Source organism: Argiope bruennichi, chromosome 3 (assembly GCF_947563725.1).
Source record: "Argiope bruennichi chromosome 3, qqArgBrue1.1, whole genome shotgun sequence".
NCBI classification, from domain to species: domain Eukaryota; kingdom Metazoa; phylum Arthropoda; class Arachnida; order Araneae; family Araneidae; genus Argiope; species Argiope bruennichi.
Window position 1 is genome coordinate 78503983 of NC_079153.1, and position 26122 is coordinate 78530104.

Sequence of the window (26122 nt, forward strand, 5' to 3'; positions counted from 1 at the left end):
TTAAACGCTGCACAATCTACAAACTCAAATGAACAAGACAGCTCATAAAGAAAACAGTTACCCCAATTAACCGAACTCTCCCCCCCCCAAGTCTCCAAATGAGGCACAAGATTAAAAGAACATCCGATCTGCAGAGCAGCCACCAAAATGAGCGTAAATGCGAGTCTAATCGAAACGGATCTTTTTCTTTTCCGGATGGATGAACAACAATGAACTCTTCCAGATAACCCCTTTTGTCGGAACTCCCTTTCTTTCCTCCACCCCACCCAGCACGTACTGCTCAGCCAGCCAATAATAAAAATAAAAAAGAGAGAGATAGAGAGTAAGTGCAAAGGGTGAATTTCATTTGTCCCATTCGTGGAGCGAATTTTGCTTTATTTCTCGCTTCACGGCGCCCAGCTCGCGTTAGACCCTACACGTGACAGAACAGATTCGCTCCTCTGTCCTTCCCCTACTCTCTTCATTTCACTTCACCCCGACACGGATAATCGTCTGAAGTTCCACCCCAGTCTAGTCGTTCTTTTCACTCTTCATTGAATGGGATCATGTATTTACTCTTCATATATCATTCTCTTGACAACTTTCACTCGATAAGTCATTAGAGAATAACTTATTTTATTAAATAATCGCAATTTCTATTTCTGTACTGATGACTGAACTGTAATATATTTTCTTCGATTATAATTAATTTCGATGAAGGAATAAATTCTTGGAATTTTCTTAAAATGAAATAAAATTGAAAATTTGAAAAAATAGGGAATACTTATGCATTTCACATTTTGCTTTTATAAAAGGAATGATTCAGACTGCTAAATTAAATCAATAATATGCTATTTTATTTGAATATTTCTGTTAAATTTAACTGTTTTCTTTCATTATCTCTATTTAAGATAATGAAGATTTCACAGTTATAATTTAGTAATCTTCTTTTTTCATTGTTAAATTAAAAATATCATAAATATAAATATTTTCTTTTTGTATAAAAAGTATCATTCTTTTGAAATTACATGAAATCTCAAATCTCAACTGTATATATATATATAATATATAATATATATAAACAATCTTGATTATTGAATATTTGAAATTAGACGAAACTTCATTATCTCTCTTAATAAGATTTTTTTAATCCTAAACTTTTCTGGTTTCATAATGATTCCTCTTCTTCTGATCAGTATTTTACATTATTATTAATATATTTTGAATTAAAATCCATTTTAAACGTTAACAGTTTCTTAAATATTACTTTAGCAATCTTAAAAGGGCAATAATATTTGTTATTTAAAATTTTGTTGTTCTATTTCTAAATTCTTGTTTCTGAAAATCGATAAATTGATTGCATTTAAATGCATAAAAATATTGGATTGCTTATAAAGTTGAGGTCCATTATCATGTTAAGAGTTAAATGACATAGTTGTGGTAGAACTTTTTAGTCATTTATTGCTTCAAATAAAAAAATGAAATTGAAAAAAAATAGATTTAATAATATTTCTTGTTTTTGCATTTTTTGTAAACAAAAATTTTGATAACTGGCATAAAATATTTCAGAAAATTAAAATTAATAATTTTGTAAAAATAAAACATTACAAAAATATTTTTCTGTTGTTAAAAGGAATGATATAATTATGATATGAAGAAATTCCAATTTACATGTATTTGCGATTTGTAGCATTTATCTGAATTTTTTATTTTTAGTTCTAAAACGGAGTTCTGTATTTGAACTTAATAATTAATATTACGTTCGTAAAAATATTAGAATTTCAGCTGCTTTAAAGCATACCATTTTCTTGTTTAAACTTCATTTTTCCTAAATCTCTTTTTAAATATATTTTTCGCAAATCCTTGTCTAAAAATGGCAATTAAACGCAATTCGTTTTTAAGGTTTTTGATGTATGACTACAGGCTTTAAAGTATGATAATAATCTTCCACAAAATAGTAAACTTCCCTTAACTCAAGAAAATTTCTCAATATTTCTTAAAGAAAATATCATCTCGACCACATCCGCACTTAGTTTCCACTTCCTCGTAAACGAAGTAACTAAAGTGAAAGTATTGTGATAATCAAAGCATTCAAACGAGATTTTGAGGATTCTCCATATTTCAGACTTCTCTGAATCCGAAAACAAATTTTCGGAATTATGTTTGTCTTCCTGTCTATGAGAAAGATAACTTAAAAACGCTTTGAGATATTCTGAATGAAATTTAGTGTAGAGGCTTCATAAATTTCTGTCAAATTTTGGACGAAACAAATTCAAAGGCAGCCTATATACCCGAATTAAGTGAACATGATAATTACAAAAAGAAAAGAGCTAACCGGATAAAATTTGGTACACAGATTTAATATCTAAAGTGTAGATTGGATCGAATTTCGAAGTAAATCCACCGAGGGGGTTGACCTTCAGTCAGTCTGTTCTTTCATAAGAATGTGAATGCGATAGTTCAAAAACGCCATAGCTGAAATATAAGAAATTTGGCATGTGATTTTTTTTACGATAGTTGTAATTCTTTGACAGATTTTGTTTTAATTGGTATGAAAAAGGCTTCCAAAATACACATTTAGTTTTCTGACGCTTGTGTATTGACCACAACTCAGCGATTAATCAACAAAAATCGCATGTTCATGGGCTTTATCGTACTATTGTCCAATGGCATAAAGTTAACAATAACAAGTACCATTGCATAAGGTTACAATAACATAAGGTATTATTGCATAAGGTTACAATAACATAAGGTATTATTGCATAAGGTTAACAATAACAAATACATTTATTAAAGAATATGCCAGACTGATTCGCGAAGACCACTTCTTCTGACTTATGTGAGCGATTCCATAAATAGATGGGTTCTAGCGACTTCTTGTTCCAAATATATTATTTTCGTCATTCCGAAACATACATTTTTTTACAATGATTCTTGTAACAATGAACAGATTTTTCTCAAACTGAAGAAGAAAATAAAATAAAGAAAAGAGCTTGAAGAATGATGGAAAAGATGCTTTGAGATGAAACAGAAAAAAAGGACGAGATTCCAGAATGTAAATGTTTATCTTTGACGGTTTATCTTGGGTATGAAAATATGTCGGAACAAGTCAAAGTGCACATCTGGAGAGAATGCTTTCGTTGACAAACAGCTTGACAGCCTGTAAAACATTTCTGTGCCGTTAGCTTTTAACGTTGCTCGTCGAGCGTTTTGAAAAAGATATTTCACTCCCGCGGGAGAGTATCTTTTTCGAATCATTCTTGTTTAGCGCTGCTTCGAAAAGAGAATCTTTCAACGCAATATTGCTTGGCGTCAACAGCCGAACGCGAATTTATTTTTGTGAGTCACTTTTTTAGAAAGATTTTTCAGCGGATTGTGATTGACTTCAACTCTTAGTATACCAGAATATTTTTATATAATTTAATCCTAGAGTTAGCTGAGATTTTAAAATACTTCGGCAGGATTGTATTTTTCGACTGAATATTATTTAACATTGCTATTCTAATAATTTTTTTTTCTTTTTGGTTTTACCAGTTGACAGTAACTTAATTCGATTTTTCAACTAATCTTTCTATGTCGATTTTCAGAATATTTTCAGAAAATATCACATTTTAGAATGGGTTTATATTCACAAAAAATCAGAAAACATTATTTTTTCCTACTTTTTTGGAATAATATCTGTGACAATTTGAAGTTTTGATCGTGTTTCGTTGCTCTTTTTGGCATAAAAATTCTGAAATAAGCTTTAAACAAGGACATATATTTTAGAAGTTTAAAATTTTTGGTGACAAATTGTAACAGATATATTTCTCTATATCAACAGTTGAAAACTAATATATGTAGATAAAGCCTTAACAGGGATACTTTCTTATATAATCTCATATTAAAAAAAGATTTTTCATATAACATTTTATTTATTTCTGAAGAAAACATTATAATCTTAACCAAGAAATTATTTCCAATACTAGCATTAAAAGAAAAATAATATTTGAAGTCCAAAATATAAAAAAATGTACTCAATAGTTATCAATGATATAGATTTTAAAATAGAAATTAAATGTAAGAAAATCAAACATAATATATATATGTATCAAATTTTAAAAGAAATTTTACTTAATCTTTATGCTGTAATTTCAAACTGAAACGTCAGTTTTCATTAATGTTTAAATTAAAGATATTTTGGATACAAGATAATATAATAAGATATTACAGATAAAAAGCCAATATCCTAATTTTTCGAAGAACTATTCATTTCTTTATACCTTATTTATAAACTATAACATTTGAATATTCTTTATCAAACGTTAGAACATAATAAATCTAAAACCATTAATAATTTGAAACAGCTACAATCTTATAATAATAAAATAATCATAGTTCTAATTATAAGTAATTCATTCATTCAAAACATTTTTATATTGATATAATTTTAAAACGAACAATCTTGCATAATGAGGCGACGGTTTGATTAATATATTCATCATACAGATATCTAGACACGTTAAGGAAAATACTCTTTATTATTTGCAAATTTTCCTTACTATTTGGAATATTTGAATAATAAGAAAAATACTCCTTATTATTTGCAAATTCAGTTATGTTTTGGAAAATGCTATATGTTTGACCGGAAAATTAAAATGTTGCAATAATAAATACTTTGTATTATAATACAAGTAAAATGAAGCAAGAAAGTGCAGTTGATGACAGTTAATGTTATAACAAGTGCAGATACCACAATACTTTTCACTATGCTGTTAAAATTTTATTAAAAAGATTCAAGACCAAAATATTTATATAGAAATGAAAAAAGTGGTTACCCTAACAAAACAATAAAACTGCTATTTTATCTTTAATTTTTTAGAAAGCTTATGTTTCTTCTAGCATAAATTTTTGCAAACAGCTTGTAATTAATTTATTTTTAAACTCGTGATTTATTTTCAGACTCACATTTTTAAAAAAAACCCAGCACAACACAGGATTCTTCAGCTTAATAAAGAAAGTCTCCTTTTATTTCATTTCCCTCTTTAATAGACATACTTTACAACGATAAAGCGTTAAAAAATAGCAAACAACCTCGAACAATTAGTGCGTAAACAAGGCATTGCTCTCCCCTAAATATTTTTATCGTCTGCTGTTTCCTGTTGGAAGTAAACACTTAATTTTTTTCCACGCTTAATATCGCTGAATTCTCAACTTCTGTGGCTAAGGAACATATCCGGTTTATAATGAACGTTTTCTGAGAAACTTTTATGTAAAAGAACTCTGAAATAATTAAAGTTGGTAACCAGATGTTTGAAGAATGGTTAACTGTTTGGTTAAATACCAGAAAGAAGCTGCTATGAATGGAACATGATATTAAAAGATATTAGAAAGAATTTAATTATAATTAGCAGATTAGAATAACCTAGTGTTTTGTGTATTATCATCATTTTTTCGGCAGATTTGTTTGATAAAGGTTCTTAGCATTTAAATAATTAAAATACTTTGAAACTCAAATCCATAAATAAAATAAAGCACAACACTTCATGAATGTTTTGGGTGCTGCTATTACTTAAAAAAAATTAAGTATTTTTCTCCGCAATTTTAAATATGTCGAGAGATAAGTTTTTTAAATGAAAATTTATATCTAATGGTATTTAGTCTTTAAATAATTTAAAAGAAAATATTTTCGTGCAGTTAATACGTAATATTTACATGAGGATTCCAGATTTTATCTTAAATTTAGTATTCAATCTGAGATAAAGTAGCAGTGATAATAAGATATTTAAACGCAGATTTTTTTCTTTTAATCAATTTTATTTATATTAACCTCTAATGATATTTTTTACTAATTTGACGTGGTTTTTTTTCCATACTGTATTCTCAAAGGCGGTTGATCAGCTAAGTAGTATGGATACATTTTTTTATTATTACTGAGGGAATAATATTAAAAAATGAAAATGATTATATTAGCAGAATTTAATTATTTCTATCATTTAACCTTAAGACATAAATACCACACCCAAATGTTATTTCAAATTATTTTTTTATTTGCATACTTATCTACGTATGCAACTCGCTTACTATTTCAACATGCATCGAAATAACAACTATAGAAGAATATATAGTAATTTTATTATATTGTGCGAAATGAAGCATCTTAGATTTTTCATACTCAGCTATTTGAAATTGAAGCTATATAAGTTACGGCCAAAGCCCGAAATCGCCAGTTCACGAATTGGCTGGCTAATTCGCGTTTTGGCCGAACTTCGGGCTTTGGCCGTAACATATATAAAATCACTTTTCCATGCATTTTTCAAATTTTAGAACTCTTGAATTAAGAAATGAGCGAAATTTTCTTTGAAGTGCCGATCTAATACTTCAAATATTTTCAGTTTAACTGATTAAGTTATTCGAAGAAAAAAAATGTTTACGTTATTTAATGTGATGTCCAATTAAAATATTAATATTTCTTTCATCATTTTTATTAAATAACTTTTAGAAAGGAAAGAAAGAAAATGTTCAATTGTTTTTTTTTAGAATTTTTTTAAAATTTAAATAAACACTCCTTAGGTAAGTCTTAGCATTTACTTGCTTATATTTAACTCTTCCTCATGGCTGCAAAAAAGCAACAAAACATTTGTTTTTATTCACTTTTATATCCAATATTTTATTTTTATAGAATATAAATTTTTTTGCATCACTGTTCTTTGTAAATTCAGCATTATACTGCTAAGACTTCTACTGCTATATTGCATTGCAAAGACATCATGTAACAATTTATATAATTTTATCAAAGAAAGATTATCCATATTCCCTTTATACACATCAAACGCGCGTGCAGATTTGAATTTTGAATCTTTTGGATTTTGCTTATTTCAGGATTACGTTACTACAGAGCATAAAACAGCACACGCTTAAATGTCCGTTGAATTGATAATGGTATTTATCTCGTTAAAGTGACGTTCCATTGACTCCAAGAGACATATTACTGATAATGTAGGAATTGTAGCATCGACCTGGAATTGTTGCAAAGACTTTTAAATACTTCATACACACATACAACTAATTTATTGCGGATGAAAAACAACAACAGAATGTTATATTAAATTTTACACTACGGAATATGAAATCTTAAAATATCTTCTTAAAATAGGAATTTCATCGAAGACACGGAAGAATGATTTATCTCTTTTTCATTTCACTTTTTTTCATTTCATTTCAATTTCGAGTCTCTTCCAACTATCCTTAAAATTAGCTATTCTTGTTTTTCCCTCATGAGTATTCAGTCTCAGAAGAATGCAACAAAATGTACGAATAAAACTATCTGCAGGATGATGAAGAGAAACAGGCTGCTTTCATGACTAGAGGATAAAACCAAGAGGTACAGCATTATGCAAAACACCTACACCGAGATAAGAAGTTCATCAATTCGGCATCTATACTAGTAATCATACCGAAGAAAAATTCTACTTATACAGTAGAACTTTTATAAATTTGTATAAAATACATATCGAAATGAAACCGTATTACACTGGCACCGCATCAGTAGTAGCAAATATAGTGAAGGGAAATTCTACTGACACATGATCTACTCTAAAATATATACGAGGATCAAAATTCTACTGGTATAATTTCACAATCTATACTACTATTATAAATGTGAAAGTTTGGATGGATGGATGGATATTTGATAGTCAATCACGCCAGAACGGCTGAACAGAATTGGATGAAATTTAGCTGAGAGATAGATTATAGTCTGGAATAGGACATAGGCTACTATTTATTCCGTTTAATTGAGTGGTTGATTGTTTATTAATTAAAAACTAACTTTCCTGCCAAAACTCGCCAAATGAATAAAGCTTCAGGTTTTTTTCCCCCACGCCAATGAGATTAGGCTTAACATGATTTTGACTATTATTTCAAACGATTCTGTTTATTTTCTTAGTGTTCGATACATTTAAAATTAAACATTTTTAATTAATCGATCTTTCTGATTCACTCTGAAGTACTTTTAAATTAAAATAAAACAGAATAAAGGAAATTAAAAATTTATAATCTATATTGCGTTACCCCAACTGGCAAAATTCATACATTTGTTTTGCCCCAATTGGCGTTGAAAATTCACGCATGCGCAGGAGTAACAAAAGATAAAGCCATTGATGCTATTAATTCCAGTCTATTTCCACGCGTACGAAGTCGCGAGTAAAAGCTAGTCATATATATATACTGGTATAATCTCAGTACTTGCACCTATACTGAAGGAAAATATTTATTTGAGCAGAATGTGCACTGACTACATCAAAGACGTTAATATGTCCACCGATAGGACTACAATTCTATGGTCAATAAAGTCAAAACGCAATCGACACACTTTTAATCTCACTTAGTGAAATAGACCGTTGAAATGCGTTCCTATTAACTAGACCTTATCGTCCAGCGAATCATTTCTCTCTATATTTCATATCTTAATGACCAGGGGGAACCCCCTAATCATGCACTCCAATTCCCGCTAAGTTTCCATCGCTATTTCATTTCGACACCTTGACGCTGGTGAAAACCCCTTCTGGGGAATGGAGTCCCGTTTCCAACGGGGAAATGACTCAATTCGAAAGATGGAATGGTGGAAATGATTTTGAAAAGGGGGAGTTATTGTTTAAAGCTCATGATGTTCTGGAATGGCTTTAGAGGGAGTCGGGTGTTAAAAATAAGTCCTTTTGGAATAGGTTTTCCAGAAGGACTTATTTTTAACTTAATTTTTTATTTCTTTCATTTGAAGGATTTAAAAATATACATTTGTTTTCAGTCTCACTAATTGGCATTTGCATCGTTTTTTTTTTCTTTCTTTTTAAACATGCGTATTGTGTTAAATATTTGGTCTGAATTTTTTGTATACTTAGGATTTCATAAAACTAAAAATTAAAAAATTTCGGAAAACAGAAAAATTTTATCTTTGTGTTAATATTTGTCAAAAAGTTATGAGAAAGTATATGTAGTTTTTTTTCTTCTTCTTTTTGCTGTTTTTTTATTGACATCTTTTTTATAATACCCCCGATTGTGAGAATAATTTTTAAAATAAAACTTATATTTTATGAGGTTTTGAAAGAATATTTCTCAATGCTGTAAAAACTAGTATTTGTTTCAGTTTCTTTATAACTTAATATTAAAACTCTTTTTCATTTTTTTATGTACTTACAAGAAAAAAAATTTAAAAATGTGTATCCAAATCACAAAAAGAAATCTTTTCAGTTACTTCCTTCTCAAAAAGGAAGGAAAAAAGACCTTATCTTGATGAAACTCAAAAAATCCAATTTTACTCTCTACAAACTGCAAAAAGCAAAAGAAAAAAAAAAGCAAATTTTAGCTAAGTAAAAAAATATGTTGAAGGTCAAAAGTACACCCTATATATTATTTAAAGGCAATATATACCAAGACCTATATCACAGTATGCAATGAAGAGAAAAGCAGAAAAAATCAACACAAATGAAACTCAGAGTGAAAAAGAAAGCAGGAACATGAAAATGAAAAAAATACATTGCAGCATAGGATGATGCGCTCCGTAAAATTGCCACAGGGAAAAGAAACTCTTCATCTTCTCAAAAAAATAAATAAAATATATATATACATAAAAAAGGGGACTCCCCGACAAAACTGCAACCGTATTCCATAATCTTCCCAATGCATCTTTTATTTATTTATTTCATCTCTCTCTCCCCAGCGTTCGATCTTTCTCTCTCGTTCTATTACTTAGTAGTTGCAAGAGAGAGTGAAAGCCCTACACTGCTTTCAGTTTCGTTTCTCCTCTCCGTTGTTGCACGTGCACTTCCTCTTTCGCACTGCATCATGGGATGCTTGCAATAGATGCCCTCTTCCGCTTCCTGTGCTTCCAAATGGGGAGCACAAATTAAACAATAGTTGCTCTATTAACCTCCATTGAGGATAGAAAGAATTGGTCAACAAGTCAAATGGATGCCAAATTTGATTCCATGTTTAATTTACAGAACAGGATATACAATTTTTTACTTTCTCGTATACGAAGTATAGAGAAAGTGTTGTGATCGCCAAATAATTCAAACTCGAGGTTTTGACAAATCTCTATGTTTTAGACCACTCCGAGTTCAAGAAACACATTTTTATATTACTCAGATATATTACTCAAAATTTGATAGAAATCTACAAATTTGGTGTAAAGGCAGTATACCAAATTTCAACCATCTAGTTCAAAGCGTTTTCGTATTATCTTTGTCACAAACAGACAGATTCGTCTTTACGACTTTGAAAATTTCTCTTGTTCTTTTTTCGAAGGTGCTTTTGTTTGCCATCGCCGGAAATAATCATGAGATAATATAATGAGTTACTTTTATTTTCATTACATGGAGACATAATGAGATCTATAAGTAAAAGTATCATAAAGGTAATTAAAGACATCACGTATTAGTTCCATGTTTATCGTAATGCCAATGGCTTAGTATTACAATAAGTGTATTCTTAAGCAAAAGTAAAAAATTTTTGATACTGAATCTGCAACGCACTTAACAAAAAAAAAAAGTAAAAAATGTAACAACAAAAAAATTAAGAAGACTATTCGCAGAATATCTGCATCACTCCAAGAAAGAGACTAAAAACATGTAGAGTATTTATATAAGTTTTAACAAAAGTTTAAAAAGACTGCTGGTGCAATATCTATGTCGCTACCAAAGAAACTATTAAATACCCAATAAGGTTTAAACAAACGTTTTATAGAAAAATCTGTCAGCAACTATTTAGAAAAAAGATAGATGTATTATCAGGTAATAATTACTTAATTGGTCGTCAGATAGCATATCAATTAAACAATAATTGCTTATCTGTGTTTCTCTTCTGTTTTGTAGCGGCTTCCCGAGTTCATTAATACACAAATTTTGTTATAACTGCGACGTCATTAATTTCCTTCAGTGCATTTGTTATTTATTCGATTAGCATTTTTAGATGACCTTCATCAAAAACATCGATATTCGATGAAAATCTTATATTTACATAAACGATCCAAATGAGTTTCTGAAATGACATTTGGAAATAAACTATGACCTTTTTCTTGTTATTAATATTATCAGTCTGTCTCAGAGTCGTTGCCAAGAAAAATTTTCATTTTCTTTTCTACATTATGTAGCTATTATTAGAAAAACATTCTTCTTTCTTAATACATGTTTCTATTTTTATCTTTCTAATGGCCATTATTTATGATATTAAAGCCTCTAATAAGACAAAATAATCTTAACTCTGAAATTTGTAAATCAATCACATATTAAAAATCAATAATATTTACCCCATAATGATATCACTTGTTTCTGACATGAAATGCAAGAAATTTAAGTCACGCACTATTTGCGTGATATTTACAGAAAAAGTGTCTTAGTATTCGAATTGGATATTCATCTTTTCATCAATTCTTATTGGGTAACATTTGATTATATATGCTGTGTGATTTCATTTCATTTGCAGTGAAACTTATTATTATCAATTTATATTTCAATATCTACAAATAATAAAGATTAATGTGTATGTTAGCGCTTTGCAGGACGCACCGTTAGACTTAAGAGTTACCAAATTTGGTACAGATACAGTACTACATTGATTTTTGCATCTTCTAAAAATTATATATATATATCCGACTATAGAAATTTTTTGTCATATAATTTTTTTCCTATTTTTAATTAATTTTTCAAAATTATTTTAAACATATTGCATAACAATATATTTAGTTGTTTCTATTAATATCTCATTTTTACTTTTTTTCCATTTTTAGTGATCAAGACTCGATGATACGAAGATTCAACTTATTTTTCCATAATGAGTACGTTTTTCTTTTAAATAATATATTTTTTTAAATTTGTTGTATTTATATTTAAGATTTAACTACAGAATCAAGAAATGGCGAAAAATGTGTGCTCAATATTAAAATATTTTTAAATATTGCTGCTCTTTTTTGTGATATATCTAATTATATAAAGTTGTTACCAAAAAAATAAAAAGGAAATGAATAAAATAATTAACATAACGGCGTAAGACTTCTAGAGTAATATGAGTTATATGCCTATCAGAATTTGTTAAACATATTTTGTAGAAGAAGTCATTAAGAACAAGTAATTACAAAATATTTAATTGAAATTTTTAGAAATTAGAAATTTTGAAATTAAATCCTGGCAAATCAACTGGTCGCCAAAAGCCGCTAGTTTAAAAAAATGGAACAAAATTATTAAAGTTTAATCAATCAAATCATAAATCTAGTTAATATTTTTTATTGGAATTGCGGATCAATTCATATGAAATCACACTCGCATCACAATTTTTTTTTCACGTCTTATCTAAATAAGCAGGCGTGTCGACCTTGTCCTATATTCTCCCGAGAGTCATGCCTGTTTTTTTTTTCCTGTTAGAAGATTTGCAATGGATACAACATAGACTTCGCGATGCCTATTTGGCATGCCTCTGAATCCTGAATTGATTCTATTATCGTTGCATATTATTAAGGATTGAAGCTACAATTATCGTTTTTCCAAATAAATGGTTCTCAACCGTTTAAGATTTTGAAACCAAATTTTAATGTTTTAGCCAATTTCATTTCGATTTATCTTATAGAATCGCCTCTTTCAATAACTTTTCGAATTCAAATTAGTTAATCTCAAAATGCTTTTTTATACAACTTTTAAATATTTACTTTTAAAAGACAATTTTATTTTTATATCAATAGAATAATTTATTTCTTTATTTTGGCTTTCATTATTAGTTTTGCTTTAAGAAACGTTCATATTCTTGTTCAAATTTTCACGATTCCCAGGAAAACTTAATCCGCTTGGTAAAAATCACAGTTCTATATAGTATATTAATTTTTTTTTCTCCTGCAACACATAGAATGTAAAAATGAATTTTAAAAAATTGAATGTAAGTAAGATATTTTTTTATGCAGCCAAATGCAGCAGCATTAATTATTTTATTAAAAGTAGTTATATAAATGATATTGGAATAAAAATAATGCATGAATATGAAAAATGATAACAAATTGCAAAAGACATGATTTTGAGAGTAAGAAAATAATCTATAGTTTTTAAAAAAGAACATTAAGTAGTATTTTTATTATAAATAGTTATTAACAATATTTATTAACTAAATAATCAATATTTATTATCAAAAACTGATTACAATAAATACATGGTATTTAATGCTGTGAAGTGAGAAGGAAATGTTACTATTTTTAGATAATAAAATTAATTCAAATTATTTCATAGAGGAGGTACAGAAAAGAATTAAATATTTTATGAATAAAAATAATGAAGCGGTTTTAAATCTGAATCATCAAAAATCCCAAAAAGTATCAAAAAGAAAAAAATATTTTTAAATGCATGCAGATACTTGCATTTTATTCTAATAATTCAGAATTGCTTATTCAATAACAAACTAACGAACAATAATATTATTAATATGACACCTACTTACTTCTTCTGACATTCAACCGTGCATAACAGAAACGAGATAATGAAGGTTTTCATTTTTTAGAAATTAATATTCTTTTTAAAAGAATCATATTTTAAAAAAAACAGAATCAACAAAATATGTTTTGAAAAAAATCATGACTAATTTATCTTCAAAAGAAACATAAAAGCACAATTTGTAAAATCCTCAAACGATATTTTTCAGAACGGAAAATATTACCAAAATAATATTAATTTACACAATTGTTTTTTAGGCTATAATTTTATTTATGAAAAATATTTTACTTCATCATATTTCACACTGCTGCCAACGAAGTAAATTCAAAATTATTAACTTCTTAAGGTTTTTTAAACATTAATTATGGATCTTCTTACCTATTATTTATTCCATCTGAAAAAAAAATTCCCATTCTGCTTCTGATATCATGCTGTGATCAATAAAAAAAATTGGCATTTTTAGATTAAAGTCTTCTTAACATGCAAGCAAATTGCATGCACGAAAATTGTAAAACATATGCTATCATTTTTCACATTGCTTCGTAAAACAAACAGACTTCCCATTTGCAAAGGGAAAAAAAAGTTATTTTTTTTCCTGCCAAACTGTAACTGTTTCAATTTGTTTGAACAACACGTGGGGATGTAATTATACTCACGTGCGAAAATGTCATTTCTCACAATGACTTCACATCCTCTTACAAAGGGAATCGAGTTACCCACGTTAACTGTAACCGTTATTTTTAAAATTTTGGAACAGGTGCATGTCATAAAGGAATTCGTCGGATTTGTTTACAGTTTGAAGTTTTTTTTTATAAATTTCAATTCATTATCATTTTATAAGGCTGTGAAATTTTATTTTTTTAAAAATAATTACGTTTCACTTGATGAAGTTATTTTATTTCTTAATAAAATCCGTAAAAGGTTTATTATATAAATAAAAATGAAATTTTCTGAACTTTTTCTTCAAAAATTTTTTGTGAGTTATTCTTTTTAAAAATAGAAATGGAATGATTTTGAGTTGAAAGCATGGAATTATTTAAATATTGTTGAAAAACTTTCTCAATTGACGTTTTGATAATTTTTTTCATTTATTAAATATTTTATTGAGAATTATATATTATATAATATTACATATTTATTTATTATTCATATTTCGATTAGAAATGTGTTGTTCAGGAATATTTTTCTTTCACAGTTCTTTCTTCTACAGATTTTTAGAATGCGTGACAGATGTTTACAGATTTTGTTTCAAAATAATGACTTCTTTTTTCAAATTTGATAAATTCAAAATTGCAAAAATAGACTTTAAACACGTAAGACTTAAAAACGTACGAAACCTCAAAAATGTTCTCAGTCTAAGGGAGAGAAATGATAAATGGGGGGGGGGGGGGCATGATAAACAAGGTAAAAGAAATTTTTAAAACTGATTATGATACCAAAAAAAGAAAGAAAGTCTTTCTGTTCTGTTTAAAGAACACTTCTCTTAAAACCGTATTAAGGCATATTAGCTCTACACTATATATTGATGCATATTTGAATTGTATACCTTTTTTATTTTTTCTACTTTAATCTTCATTTATATAATTAATAAAAATATTTATTTATTATATTTGTAATATAAAGTATGAAAACATGACTATAAGAGAAATTTTTTATTAATATTTAATATTTAATTAGTTTTAATTAAGAATAACCAGTTTTTAATGTGCACTTTAAAATCATTTATACGTGTTTAGATAATAAAAAAAAAATCGTCCATTTTAGAATTAAAAAGGCAAAATAAAATAAAACCATGCGCACGCTTCACCAAGTGTAACGTGATGTGCCAGTTTAATTTTAAAATCCATTATATATATATGTCTTGTAAGGGAAAAAGATGGATTTTAAGTCACATCACAACGTGTAGCAATGTGTAGTTAGACAGCAGGTTACTTGAGCATCACATTTGTAACGTGACTATGCTGTCACATGCCTTCATATAGTAAAAGATAGAGCGCATACAATCATCACGTGACTATGATGTCACGTGCTTTGACTCCATTTTCAAATTAATTGTAATCAGTTCTTTGAGTTTCAAGCCTCAATAAAAATGTAATTGAGGGTCGATTCAAAAGACTGAGAATACTTATTTTTTAGATGAACTGCAGATTTAAATTTGTCATGTGACTGTAACGTCACATGAACTATCTCTATTCCGAATTTAATTGAAAGAGAATTTGCAAGATTCAAAGAGAATCATTTGAAGGTCGATTTAAACTGATATGTAATATTGGAACTCAAGTAGTAAAAAATTGATAATGCATATTTGTTAAACGATAAATGGCATGCGCTATTACGTAAGTCATGTGACTATAATGTCACGCGAAACAATTCTAATTCAAAATTCATTGCAGGAGAATAGCAAAACTGAACAAAAATAATTAGAATTCAATTTATACTGCTATGGAAAACTTGTACTCAACTCTGAAAAGCACAGAATTGCTATCTTAACCCTAATTTCTTGTCTATAATTAGCAACTCTCGTCTTATCAGTGCAAGGATTAGGAAAACGGATCGATGTTAATTACTTTACTCGGATCTTTTGCTACCGCTCAAAATCTTCTGGAAACTGCATACGCGACTCTTCATCAGCAGTTTCTACTTTCATCTTCTGCATTGCGCAAAGGGGCCCATTTGCCTTGAATTTAATTATATTTGTAACCGAGGTGATATCTATGATTCTGTGAACAGAAAAATTTTTAATTAAAAATAAATGGTTTTGTTTCATGTTCTTCTCGTTTGCGTGCTTACGAGCAATTCGGGAAGAATGTTATTATATTATTAATTGCTAATTATTAACAACGTTGAATTTTTGTTTTAGATCTGAATAAAATACAACTTTTAGGAAAATGAAGATTTTGTATTTGATGTATATATTAGTCACGATGCAAAATCAAACAGGACAGATTTTGGTGAGACGTCTAAAAGTACTTTAGAAAATAAAAATTAGATATTTTATGAAATGTCATTTTTATAACTAGGTAAATTTCGCAATGATAAAAAAAATGCTTTAAATTTAAGTACCAAGTGATTAAAATAAAAATATGCTTATTCAAAATTTTTGTAGGAAAGAAACAAGTTATCATAAAAGGGCTGAATTATATTTACTGAACAATTTTATAATTAATTTTATAATTATATTTAATAATTAATTTATAAATTATTTAATAGTTATAATAATTTATAATTAATAATATTTATAATTAAAAATTTTAGTGTAGCTATTAATAGTATCATCGTCGTTTAAATATGCAGTCGTAATTATGATGTATTTTTAGTATGTAAGTTAATAATATTATAGTATAATTATAAATGGTTTTAGTTATTTTTATTTATCCTTTTGTAGTAATAGGTTGAAGCAGGTTATTTTGTTATAGATTTTGAAATTTTGAGTCCCAGTCACACACAAATTTAAAAATTATTTTTGAAAAAGTGATAAATCCTGATTTTCAGGTGTATTCAAAACAGGTAATAACTGAGATTCATTGAATGCACTTTTAAAAACAATAATTTACAAGTAATTTATCATTTTAAGCTCAAATCTTATTATACCGTTTTTCAGGCTGAGCTATAATCAATTTTACAATGAGATGGATTTGGTTAGAAAGTAAATATTTTAATAAACAGTCTTCCATCCATTCAAGCTTTAAACAGCTCCAAATCTAAATCAAATTCTATGCTAAACATTAGGACAGATATTTCTGTTGTACTGGGCATATGCCGGTTAATCCTTGGAGAAAGCGTAAGCTGGAGACTTGGGCAACAAACTGCATAGTAAAATAAGCTAATGAGATTGATGAATCGTATCATATTCATGCTTCCTATATTTTAAGAAAAAGTTTTAAAAAATCTTTTAAGACACTGGGAACTTTTTTGGCTTGGCTCCAAAACCAGACAAAAAGTGAAAGAAATATCTCACTCCTCTTTTCCTGTCTCGGGTTGCTGACTCTTAACAAATATTTGGTGAATTTTATTACCGAGTATGGTTCTTTTTGTTGATTAATTTAATCTATTTCGTATTTCCCAGACCCCATTTATTCTTATGAAAGGATTGGTGGTGCGAATCATTGTAACTGATTACATTTTTATTTTTAAATTTCATTTAATAAAACCGTCAAATGAAAACAAAAAAAAAATATATCGTTTAATCATATTTTGCGTAGTAAAAAGCCACCTCATAGGATCAGGAAGTGTAGTGAAATTTCTAAATAAATTGGTGATCAAATTGTGACATTCGAGAATCAATCATAAATTTAATTTTTTTAAAAAATTCCATTGACTGAGTGGTTGCTTATTCTGTATTGTAAAGCATGTGCTGTTAAGCAATTTTAATTAATTTAAAAATTTTCATTAGTATAATTAGCTGTAAATTTGTGTTCAAAATTCTTTTTGTTAAATTTCTACTTAGAAGATTAGGAATCATATAGTGGAAAAACTCTTTGTTTCTCTGTTGGTATATTAAAAATCAAATATCGAATGACATATAGGTGTTTTTATTATTTATTTATTTTTCATTTAATATTACAAATGTTCCAATGAAAACTAAATATATTTTTCATTATAACATTGCCATTCACCATGTGGAATATTTATTAACATATTTATTATAACTTATATTTCATATAACTATTATTATTATTATTATACTTATATTTTTATTATAACTATAATTTATAATTTATATTTATTTATATTAACTTATATATTTTCATTTTTGGATTTTCATTTTATAGAAATTCGTTTTTTGCTTTTCGGCATTTTGATATTTGGTTTTTAAAATTTTGTGTTTTAGACGCCTTTTTATTTCGTCCAATGATTGTGGTAATAAACTGATTTTGTTTGATTTTTGTGTCTTGTTTCCCCTCCTTATTACTTTATTTATTTTAATAGCTTAACAGTTTTTTTTTCTCATTTTCATATTATCAAAAAAATTTTTAATTCATTTACTTTTTGCTGAGTTTTATTGTTATATGCAAGCATCTGTTATATGCTACAGAATTATATCTGTTGTACTTAATATATATTTTCATATTATAAAATTCATTTAACTCTGCTAAATTTTTAAGATTTGAAAATTTACTTTTCTTGATTTTCTTCCAGAATCTTTATAACCCCTTTGATAATTATATTACTGTACTTCAATTCCTATATTTCGCTGTATTTTATATATATTTTGAGGTCTGAGTAAATCTTATCAAACAGTAATGGAAATTGAAAATGTCTTTAAACTGAAAATATCATTAATCGAAAAGATTTAAGAAACCCTGTTTTATCCAAAAACAATTTAGAGGATCATTTATGCAAAAGACGATTTTATTATGTTAGATTCAAATTCATTGCAGACAAGAAGGGAATTATGAAGATATATGATTTTATTTAATCTAACCTAAACACAATTTTCCATTTCCTATTTAAGCACTGGATATCTGACTATGAGCCATAAAGTACAACAGACACAAGCATTTCTTTTCTGATTCCAACCATCTCTTTAAGAACAATTTATTGGAAATAGGGTGATATTAATTCTGTCTGCTGTCTACTAGATCACTGACCGCCCCTCATCAATACAAAAACAGGAACGAAAATTATCCCATTGGAACGAAGAGTACTCATGTCAACCTCTCTTCGAACACACTTAGTCCATAAATAATGTTCGTGGTATGAGCTATCCTTGTCCAGAAATACAACCTCCAATCAATTATCGTTACTTTTATTGTTCGATCCCCCCCACCCGTACTTTTATGCAGACAATCACAATGACAGATGGTCCCCTGCCCTCCAACAGATGTTATCGATCGTCCCGGGAAGCCACAATAGAGCCGTGGTGACGTCATCGGGAGTCCTCTCGTGACGTTTTCCCATAGACGAAAGATCCTTGTCTCTGATTGGTTGGATGGATCTCTCACCCTCCCTACAAATACAATATCCATAAATTGTAAGAGTTGAGAGAGAGAGGGAAAATTGTGTGGGTTCCATTGAAAATAATTATTGGGACATCCGGAACTTTTGTGATATCTGCTAGGAATATTTTGAATATCAGAATCTTTCATAAAGTGGTATTTAATACATGGTACTAATATATAAAAAAGAAATAAACTCTTGTGGTTTGTGCTTTAGAAAAGATTTCCGTTTACATTATAATTAATTTCAGAACTGTTATGAGGGTTTAGGGTTATTTCTTTTCAATTTAACAAGATTTGTGATTTATTAACTCATTAATTATAGTTGTGGGATGTTCTATTTCAAAATAAATAACAGCATTTTTATTCGAAATTATAATCTTTTCCCTTTTTTATTTTTTATACCTATTTTCTAAATGAAGAGCATATTTTATTGATTGATGAGTAAGATAAACAGAAGAAAATGTATTAAAAGTATAATAAAGGCAGTTTAACTAAAAGTTAATTATAATTTTAAAAACATTTTCTAATTCTCGCTTGTTGACTTTCTTTCTCTTTTCGAATTCTAATTTAGAAAACATGACTTTTTCATCCAATAGAAGTCATTTATAAATTTTGCCAATATTTGATCTCACTTCCATTTATTTTATGTTGTTTGGTCAATATAATGACTATCCTATCACCCCAAATATATTGAATATATTGCTTTATGTTAATTTTAGTCAGTAAATGTTTGTCACATCATGTTATTTTTTGACCTGATATGACTCATATATAACCAATAAGTTAAACAAATATGTATATTTCCAACTTTAAATTCGATCGAGAAAAAAATGTTTCACTTCGGTTATGATCCAAAAAATATTTGAAGCTTCACTTAATTCACAAAGACATAAAAAGCAAGAATATCATTTATTATATTTTATATTGCAAACTAATTTTTAGTTTTTAGCTTCTTTATCTTCTAATATTAAGAAATTTTTGCCAATATTTGATCTCATTTCCATTTTTTTATGTTTGATCAATGTCATAATTATCTTTTCTATCACACTAAACACACTGCGTTATGTTAATTTTAGTCAATAAATATTTGTCACATGTTACTTTTTTACCTGACTTGATTCATATATAAACAATAAGTTAAACAAATACGTATATTTTCAACTATAGATTCTATAGCAGAATAAAAAAGAAAAAAAGTTGCACTGCGATTATGATTCAAAAATATTTGAAACTTCATTTAATTCACAGAGACATAAAAGACAAGAATATTATTTATATATTTAATATTACATACTAATTTTTAATATTACTTACTAATTTTTAATATTACATACTAGTTTTTAGCTTCTTTATTTCATAGATTGTAAAACGAATAAAGGTTTTGAAATTTTATGTAATACAAAAAATAATAATAAAAGAATGCGTTGTATAATTTTCTTAAGAATTTTTTTGAAGTTAAAACAATTATAACTAATTTTATTAAATGGATATCATTTGTGAGAAATAATGTTAGGTATATTTTTAATAGTGAATACATTTAAAACATTTTATTTATATAGTTTTAAATTTTTTCCAAATTTTAGAAGATTTGAATAAAAGCATTTATTCTAGAAATATGATTACATATAGAATAATATTCTGAAAAATTTAGACAAGTCTTTTAGATAAAACGCATCAAGAAAAATCAAGTATAAAAACCTTATAATTCTTATCTTAAAAACCTTATAATCTTCAAACATTAAAGTAGGAAAAAAAACCGTTACAATCCATTATTAAAATAATCATTTCGCGTTTCCTATAACAAAAATTGGTTAAAACATGATTTGGTGAGAAAGTAGCACCTACTTGCCAATATACCTCTGTAAAGGTTGTTTCTTAGCAATGATCCAACAAAGGAAGGAAAGCAAACCATTAGAGCAGTTTGTTGCGTTGATTAGCTGAAACTGTGAAGGGATTCCCACTCATCCCCCCTCCCCTCTTTCTTTTATAGAATCACATTGTGTGTAGATTTTGAGTAATGAAATATTTGTTAATATCAAACTTCTCTTTGTGATCCCTGCCAAAAAATTTTCATATCATCATAAGCGTTTCTTTAAAAAATTCTGCAATCTGATCTTTTATTGAAAATCTTCATATCATCATCATAAACAGTTCTTTAAAAATTCTGCTGTCTGATCTTTTATTGAAATTGGACAAATCTGGCTACTATCTTTTGCTCACCATTTAACTTGAATCATAGTCAGGCTCTTACTTTCTTTCTTTTCTTTTTTTGCTGCGAATGTATTAACAAAGAGGAACATAACAATTTAGCGCAGCCAAAAGAAGTCACATTTCATTTCAAATGGAGATCATTACATTCACAATAGAATTCTGTTGTCTTTCCTATATACTTAAAATACTTTCATTCCTTAACAGAATTAATGAAATTCAAATTGAATTTTTAACCGCTTTTCATTAGAATGAGAGTTCACTCAACTTTCAGAAAAGGCTATTTTCATCCTTTGATGGAAAACTTTGTAATTTTAATATTCCACATACATACATACTTTTGATTTTCAGAACATCCGAATTATAAATGTTTCATGTTTTATATACGAGCGTAAGCAATCTTAAAAAAAATTCACGTCTTCAAGCTTCTATAAATATTCTTCTAAGAAATAAAGTTCAGTAAACTTTGCAAGAAAATTTTTTTAACAACTTCTACTTATTAAAATTCATTTTCATATGAAAGCAAAGGTTGCTTGAAAACGCTTAGTTCTTTCCACAAAGAAGAACAATAACTCACAAATGAAAACATTAATTACTTAAATATCCAGAAAAAAATATACATTTATGTCTACCGAATATTCAACACGAATGGAGCCAACAACTGAATCTCATTATTGTCACCAAATCGTGAAAGCGATGCATAAAAATGGAATGAGCTATTTCATTTTCTCTCATTTGCATACGAGGGTGGGCTAGGGGGCACTTCCACGAAGAGCTAAACCAACGACCCTGGAAAATCGTCTGCCGACAAACGGTAATCGGTACGTGTTAGACATTCAGACGAGAATGAGACAAGAACTGGGCGTGGCACGCACGCAAACCCCCTCTTTCGAATATTTCTGTTCTTTTTTTCTGCTGGAGGGTCGATGGCTTTCCCCCACCTCCACCTTGGCATTGAACCTGAGGCGTGAGGAGGCGGTGTAGAGCCGTGACCTGTGGTCAAGAAAGATAAGAGACCCAGGGTGGATGGGTGCATATATGAATGGGGAATGACCTGGTTCTAATTTTTTTTCAGGGATTGGTCAGGGGTTTCCCCTATATTTTTCATATTCGATAGAAGGAGAGATACATGAGATAAACTTCAGCTTTTATCTTTCGGATACATCGATGGATAATATAAATATGAAATGCATTGATAGATTGGACGATGTAGAGTGTATTTTCTATGAGTATACTAGATTTTATTTTAGTTTTGCTAGATAATTCTGCTTATTTCTAATTATTGTTGTTAATCTTATTTTATCAAAAATACTAAATATTTATTATAAGAATTTAGATTATGTTTAATAACGTTGGATTCGATTGGATTATTCTGGACCACAGGTAAAAGGATGGATTTGAATATGAAACACTTTTTCTGAAGCTTTAGATTCAAGGCAGTATGGAAAATCAAAGTTAGGGATTTTGACTTCAGTTTAGGTCATTTTCATAAATTTTGGGAGTCACAAAAGTTTTAATAACATGGATTTCTTTCAGATTCTATGAGGTAAGTAAACCGAAAATTAATGAAAAAAAAAAAAAGAATCTACTTCAAAACATCTTACACAAGTTTATAAGACAACTTTTTAACTAAATCTATTTTTGTTCCCTGTTAGTTAATAACTCGTTTGCCTAAGCCATTTTCTTATTTGCACTTATACCTGAATTTGTCACGATTTTTTTTTGGGATCATATAGGGGTGTGCAACTTATCCAATCGATAAAGGGTCACGAATTTTAAAAATGAAAAATGAAGGGGTTGTTTTACAAATAATTTTTGAAAGAAAAAAGATACATTTCTGAAAGATAATTTAGAAAGATTCAAAACCTCATTTGTGTTGCGATGCTTCAGTTTTGGGATCAGGAAATCATCGATTTCAGCACATGCTCATTGAGTAAGAAATCTTAATAATATATAGGGTCAAATGTCCTTCAATTAATGTGGTGTGGAAATTCGTAGAAAGGGGCGTATTGGATATTACTATTTTTGTATGGAAATGTGGCTCTTAATTAGGAGGGACATAAACCTCTCCATACCCCTGCGACTATAAAATTACTTAGGAGGGACAAGCGAAAGAATATCTAAACAATTTGCTAGACTGCGCAGAAACATTTTCTATTTTTTTTTTTTTTCGATGTAAAAACTTTGAAAATGATTGACGTCTAGATTGCCATGTCTTTGTCATTCAGACTATAGGTCCACCGTTTTTGCAGCTAATTAATTTAATGACTAAACTTGGATTTTTAAAATATTTTTAAACTAAAAGCTCTATTTTACATGCACAACGATGCTCAATACTTTTTTGGGAAAAAGCCTCTCCCCCTCATTTTTTTAAAGTAACATATTCCCAAATGTATAATTAGTTCAAAATTCGATTTTTTATTGTTTAAACTTCTTAATGTAATCTTATCAACATTTCATTACCCTAAACATATTGAACAATATGAAATTGGTTTCTGCCTAGTTCAGTTCTTGTTTCCGAATTTTTTATAGAAATCAGTTTTCAAGGAAACGTGTATCCTATATTGATCTAATAGGAATTGAAAAAAGAAACACATTTAAATAAATCACTTAAATCATAATATTATTCCATAATATAAAAGAATATCTTTTTGAAATGCATAGATTCTATAGTGAACTGAAAGATCTAGGAAACCTTGATTTTCAAGACCGGAATATCAAGGGTGCGAGGCACGATTTTACGAAAGTGGTCACTTCATTTGTCACTTGGTACAAATCAATTCAATGAGTCAAACGCCTGATGTGGTCTGAAAATTCAGAAAGAAGTGGTGATGTTTCGTTTGCGATATCCATCCACGGTTTTAAATTGCTAGGTCTGCCCAAAATGGCCCAATAAAACAGATTTTTACTCGCATAAAAAATGAAACTCTAGAAAGCATACAGACACAAAAATTATCAAATTCCATTCTACATTATTAAAAAGTTGACGATTTATTCTTCTTCGAACGCCTTTTTTTTTATGGCACGAATATTTATTTACGTTTAGTTTAATTTAAAATTTGTAATGAAAAGCAAATAAATTTTATTTACTGTTTTAATCCAAAAAAATTTAAGTTCATTCGTTTAGCAATCAGTGAGTAAAATAAAAAGCTTTAGTGGGTCATTAATAGGATCAATTCGCATGCCTTCTTACTCAAACGATAAGCGAAAATATGCATATCGTCTAACTTTTTACGAGATTTTGTTTTAGACTGTGTTGGTACATCACAGCTTTTTTTTCTCTTTCAAAATATATGCATTGAAATTTCAAAATTAAATTGACGGGGCTACTTAAAGCGTTATTATGGGAATATGAATTGCTTCTATTTGGTAAAATGTCTCTTTCTTCCATGATAAAAAGAACAGTCTGATTTGGAAAACCACTTTACTTCTTTAAGTTATCTAAAATTTTAGGAAATCTTTTTTTTTTTTTGAAAATAAGTCTTTTAAATTATCTAAATTGGTAGACTTATAAATAATACTAATCATACCTATTATAATTATTCATGTATTATAATTATAATTATCTATGTATTATAATTAAAATTATCTATGTATTTGAACTTCATTTAAACATATTTGCCGAGTTGGGATGTGAATGAATACAAAGAGAAACTGCTGGAAAGTCTTGATTGGCTTAGATTTTTATGGACTAGTTGAAACAAAGACAGCATAACATTTTGTTAGATATGTTAATTAACAATTTTTATTAATTTTCTTCCAAATTATTCTTTATTAATTTCTTTCCAAAGACTGTTATATTATTTAAATAAAAGCCTGAATAGTTAACGACAAATAGAGACCCCAAAAAAACAGTTATAAAAATTCCATGTTAAAATCAAATTGAAAATAAGACAAATTACCTTAAGTTAAGGTAAACGAAAAATTGTTCAAAAACTGAATATTGGTGATACTTCCATCTTCTAAGATACAAATAAAAAAACAAATGATATTCTCGAAATTCTAAGAAATGGCTTTATTAAATGAAGCAGACTTCACGAGTAGGAAGAATATGATTATTGATTTTCTTTCCAGACGATTCAAGTGTGTGTGGGGGGGGGAGTGAAGAAGTGTGAGTGACTCATTATTAGAGACATTAAAAAAATGGTTGGGGATTTCCACTACAGCGTAAGCAAGGTATTTAAATATAAGATAAAAGACTACATTCTTTTTCTTTTTTTGAATTAAATCCAGAATCCCCACTAACCGAATAGCTGAATTACTTCAAATATCTAGTTGCAGATTTCTAAAAATCAAGCAAATCATCATGTCTTTAGGGTTCAAACACAATCGTCACTTATTCATTAACTCAGACTGTGCTTAGACATATTTAATTTTATATCCTTTTCTTTTTCTGAAATAACATATTTTCTAATTAATTAATAACTGAACAACTTCTTTTGATGGTTTCACGAGCTTCGTGTCTTTTTTTCTTTTATTATATTCAGATAACTGAAATGTTATTGATTATTTTCTTTTTTTTTCTATGAAATAATTTGAATTAAGAGT

General features: G+C 28.2%; 2 protein-coding genes across 6 annotated transcripts in view; one reads left to right on the forward strand and one right to left on the reverse strand.

The window, feature by feature from the left end:
• The window catches only part of LOC129963934 (transcription factor 21-like), a 189252-nt gene that overhangs the window by 87417 nt on the left and 75713 nt on the right, over positions 1-26122 (forward strand). For all 5 annotated transcript variants that reach the window (XR_008784041.1, XM_056078538.1, XM_056078540.1 and 2 more), the window contains one exon: positions 11744-11791. Coding sequence is in view for 4 of the 5 variants with exons in the window: in XM_056078538.1 (XP_055934513.1) it covers positions 11788-11791 (4 nt within the window). In the remaining variant the exon portion in view is untranslated. The remainder of the gene's footprint in view (positions 1-11743; positions 11792-26122) is intronic.
• The window catches only part of LOC129963935 (paraneoplastic antigen Ma6F-like), a 74899-nt gene that overhangs the window by 45829 nt on the left and 2948 nt on the right, over positions 1-26122 (reverse strand). The window lies entirely within an intron of this gene.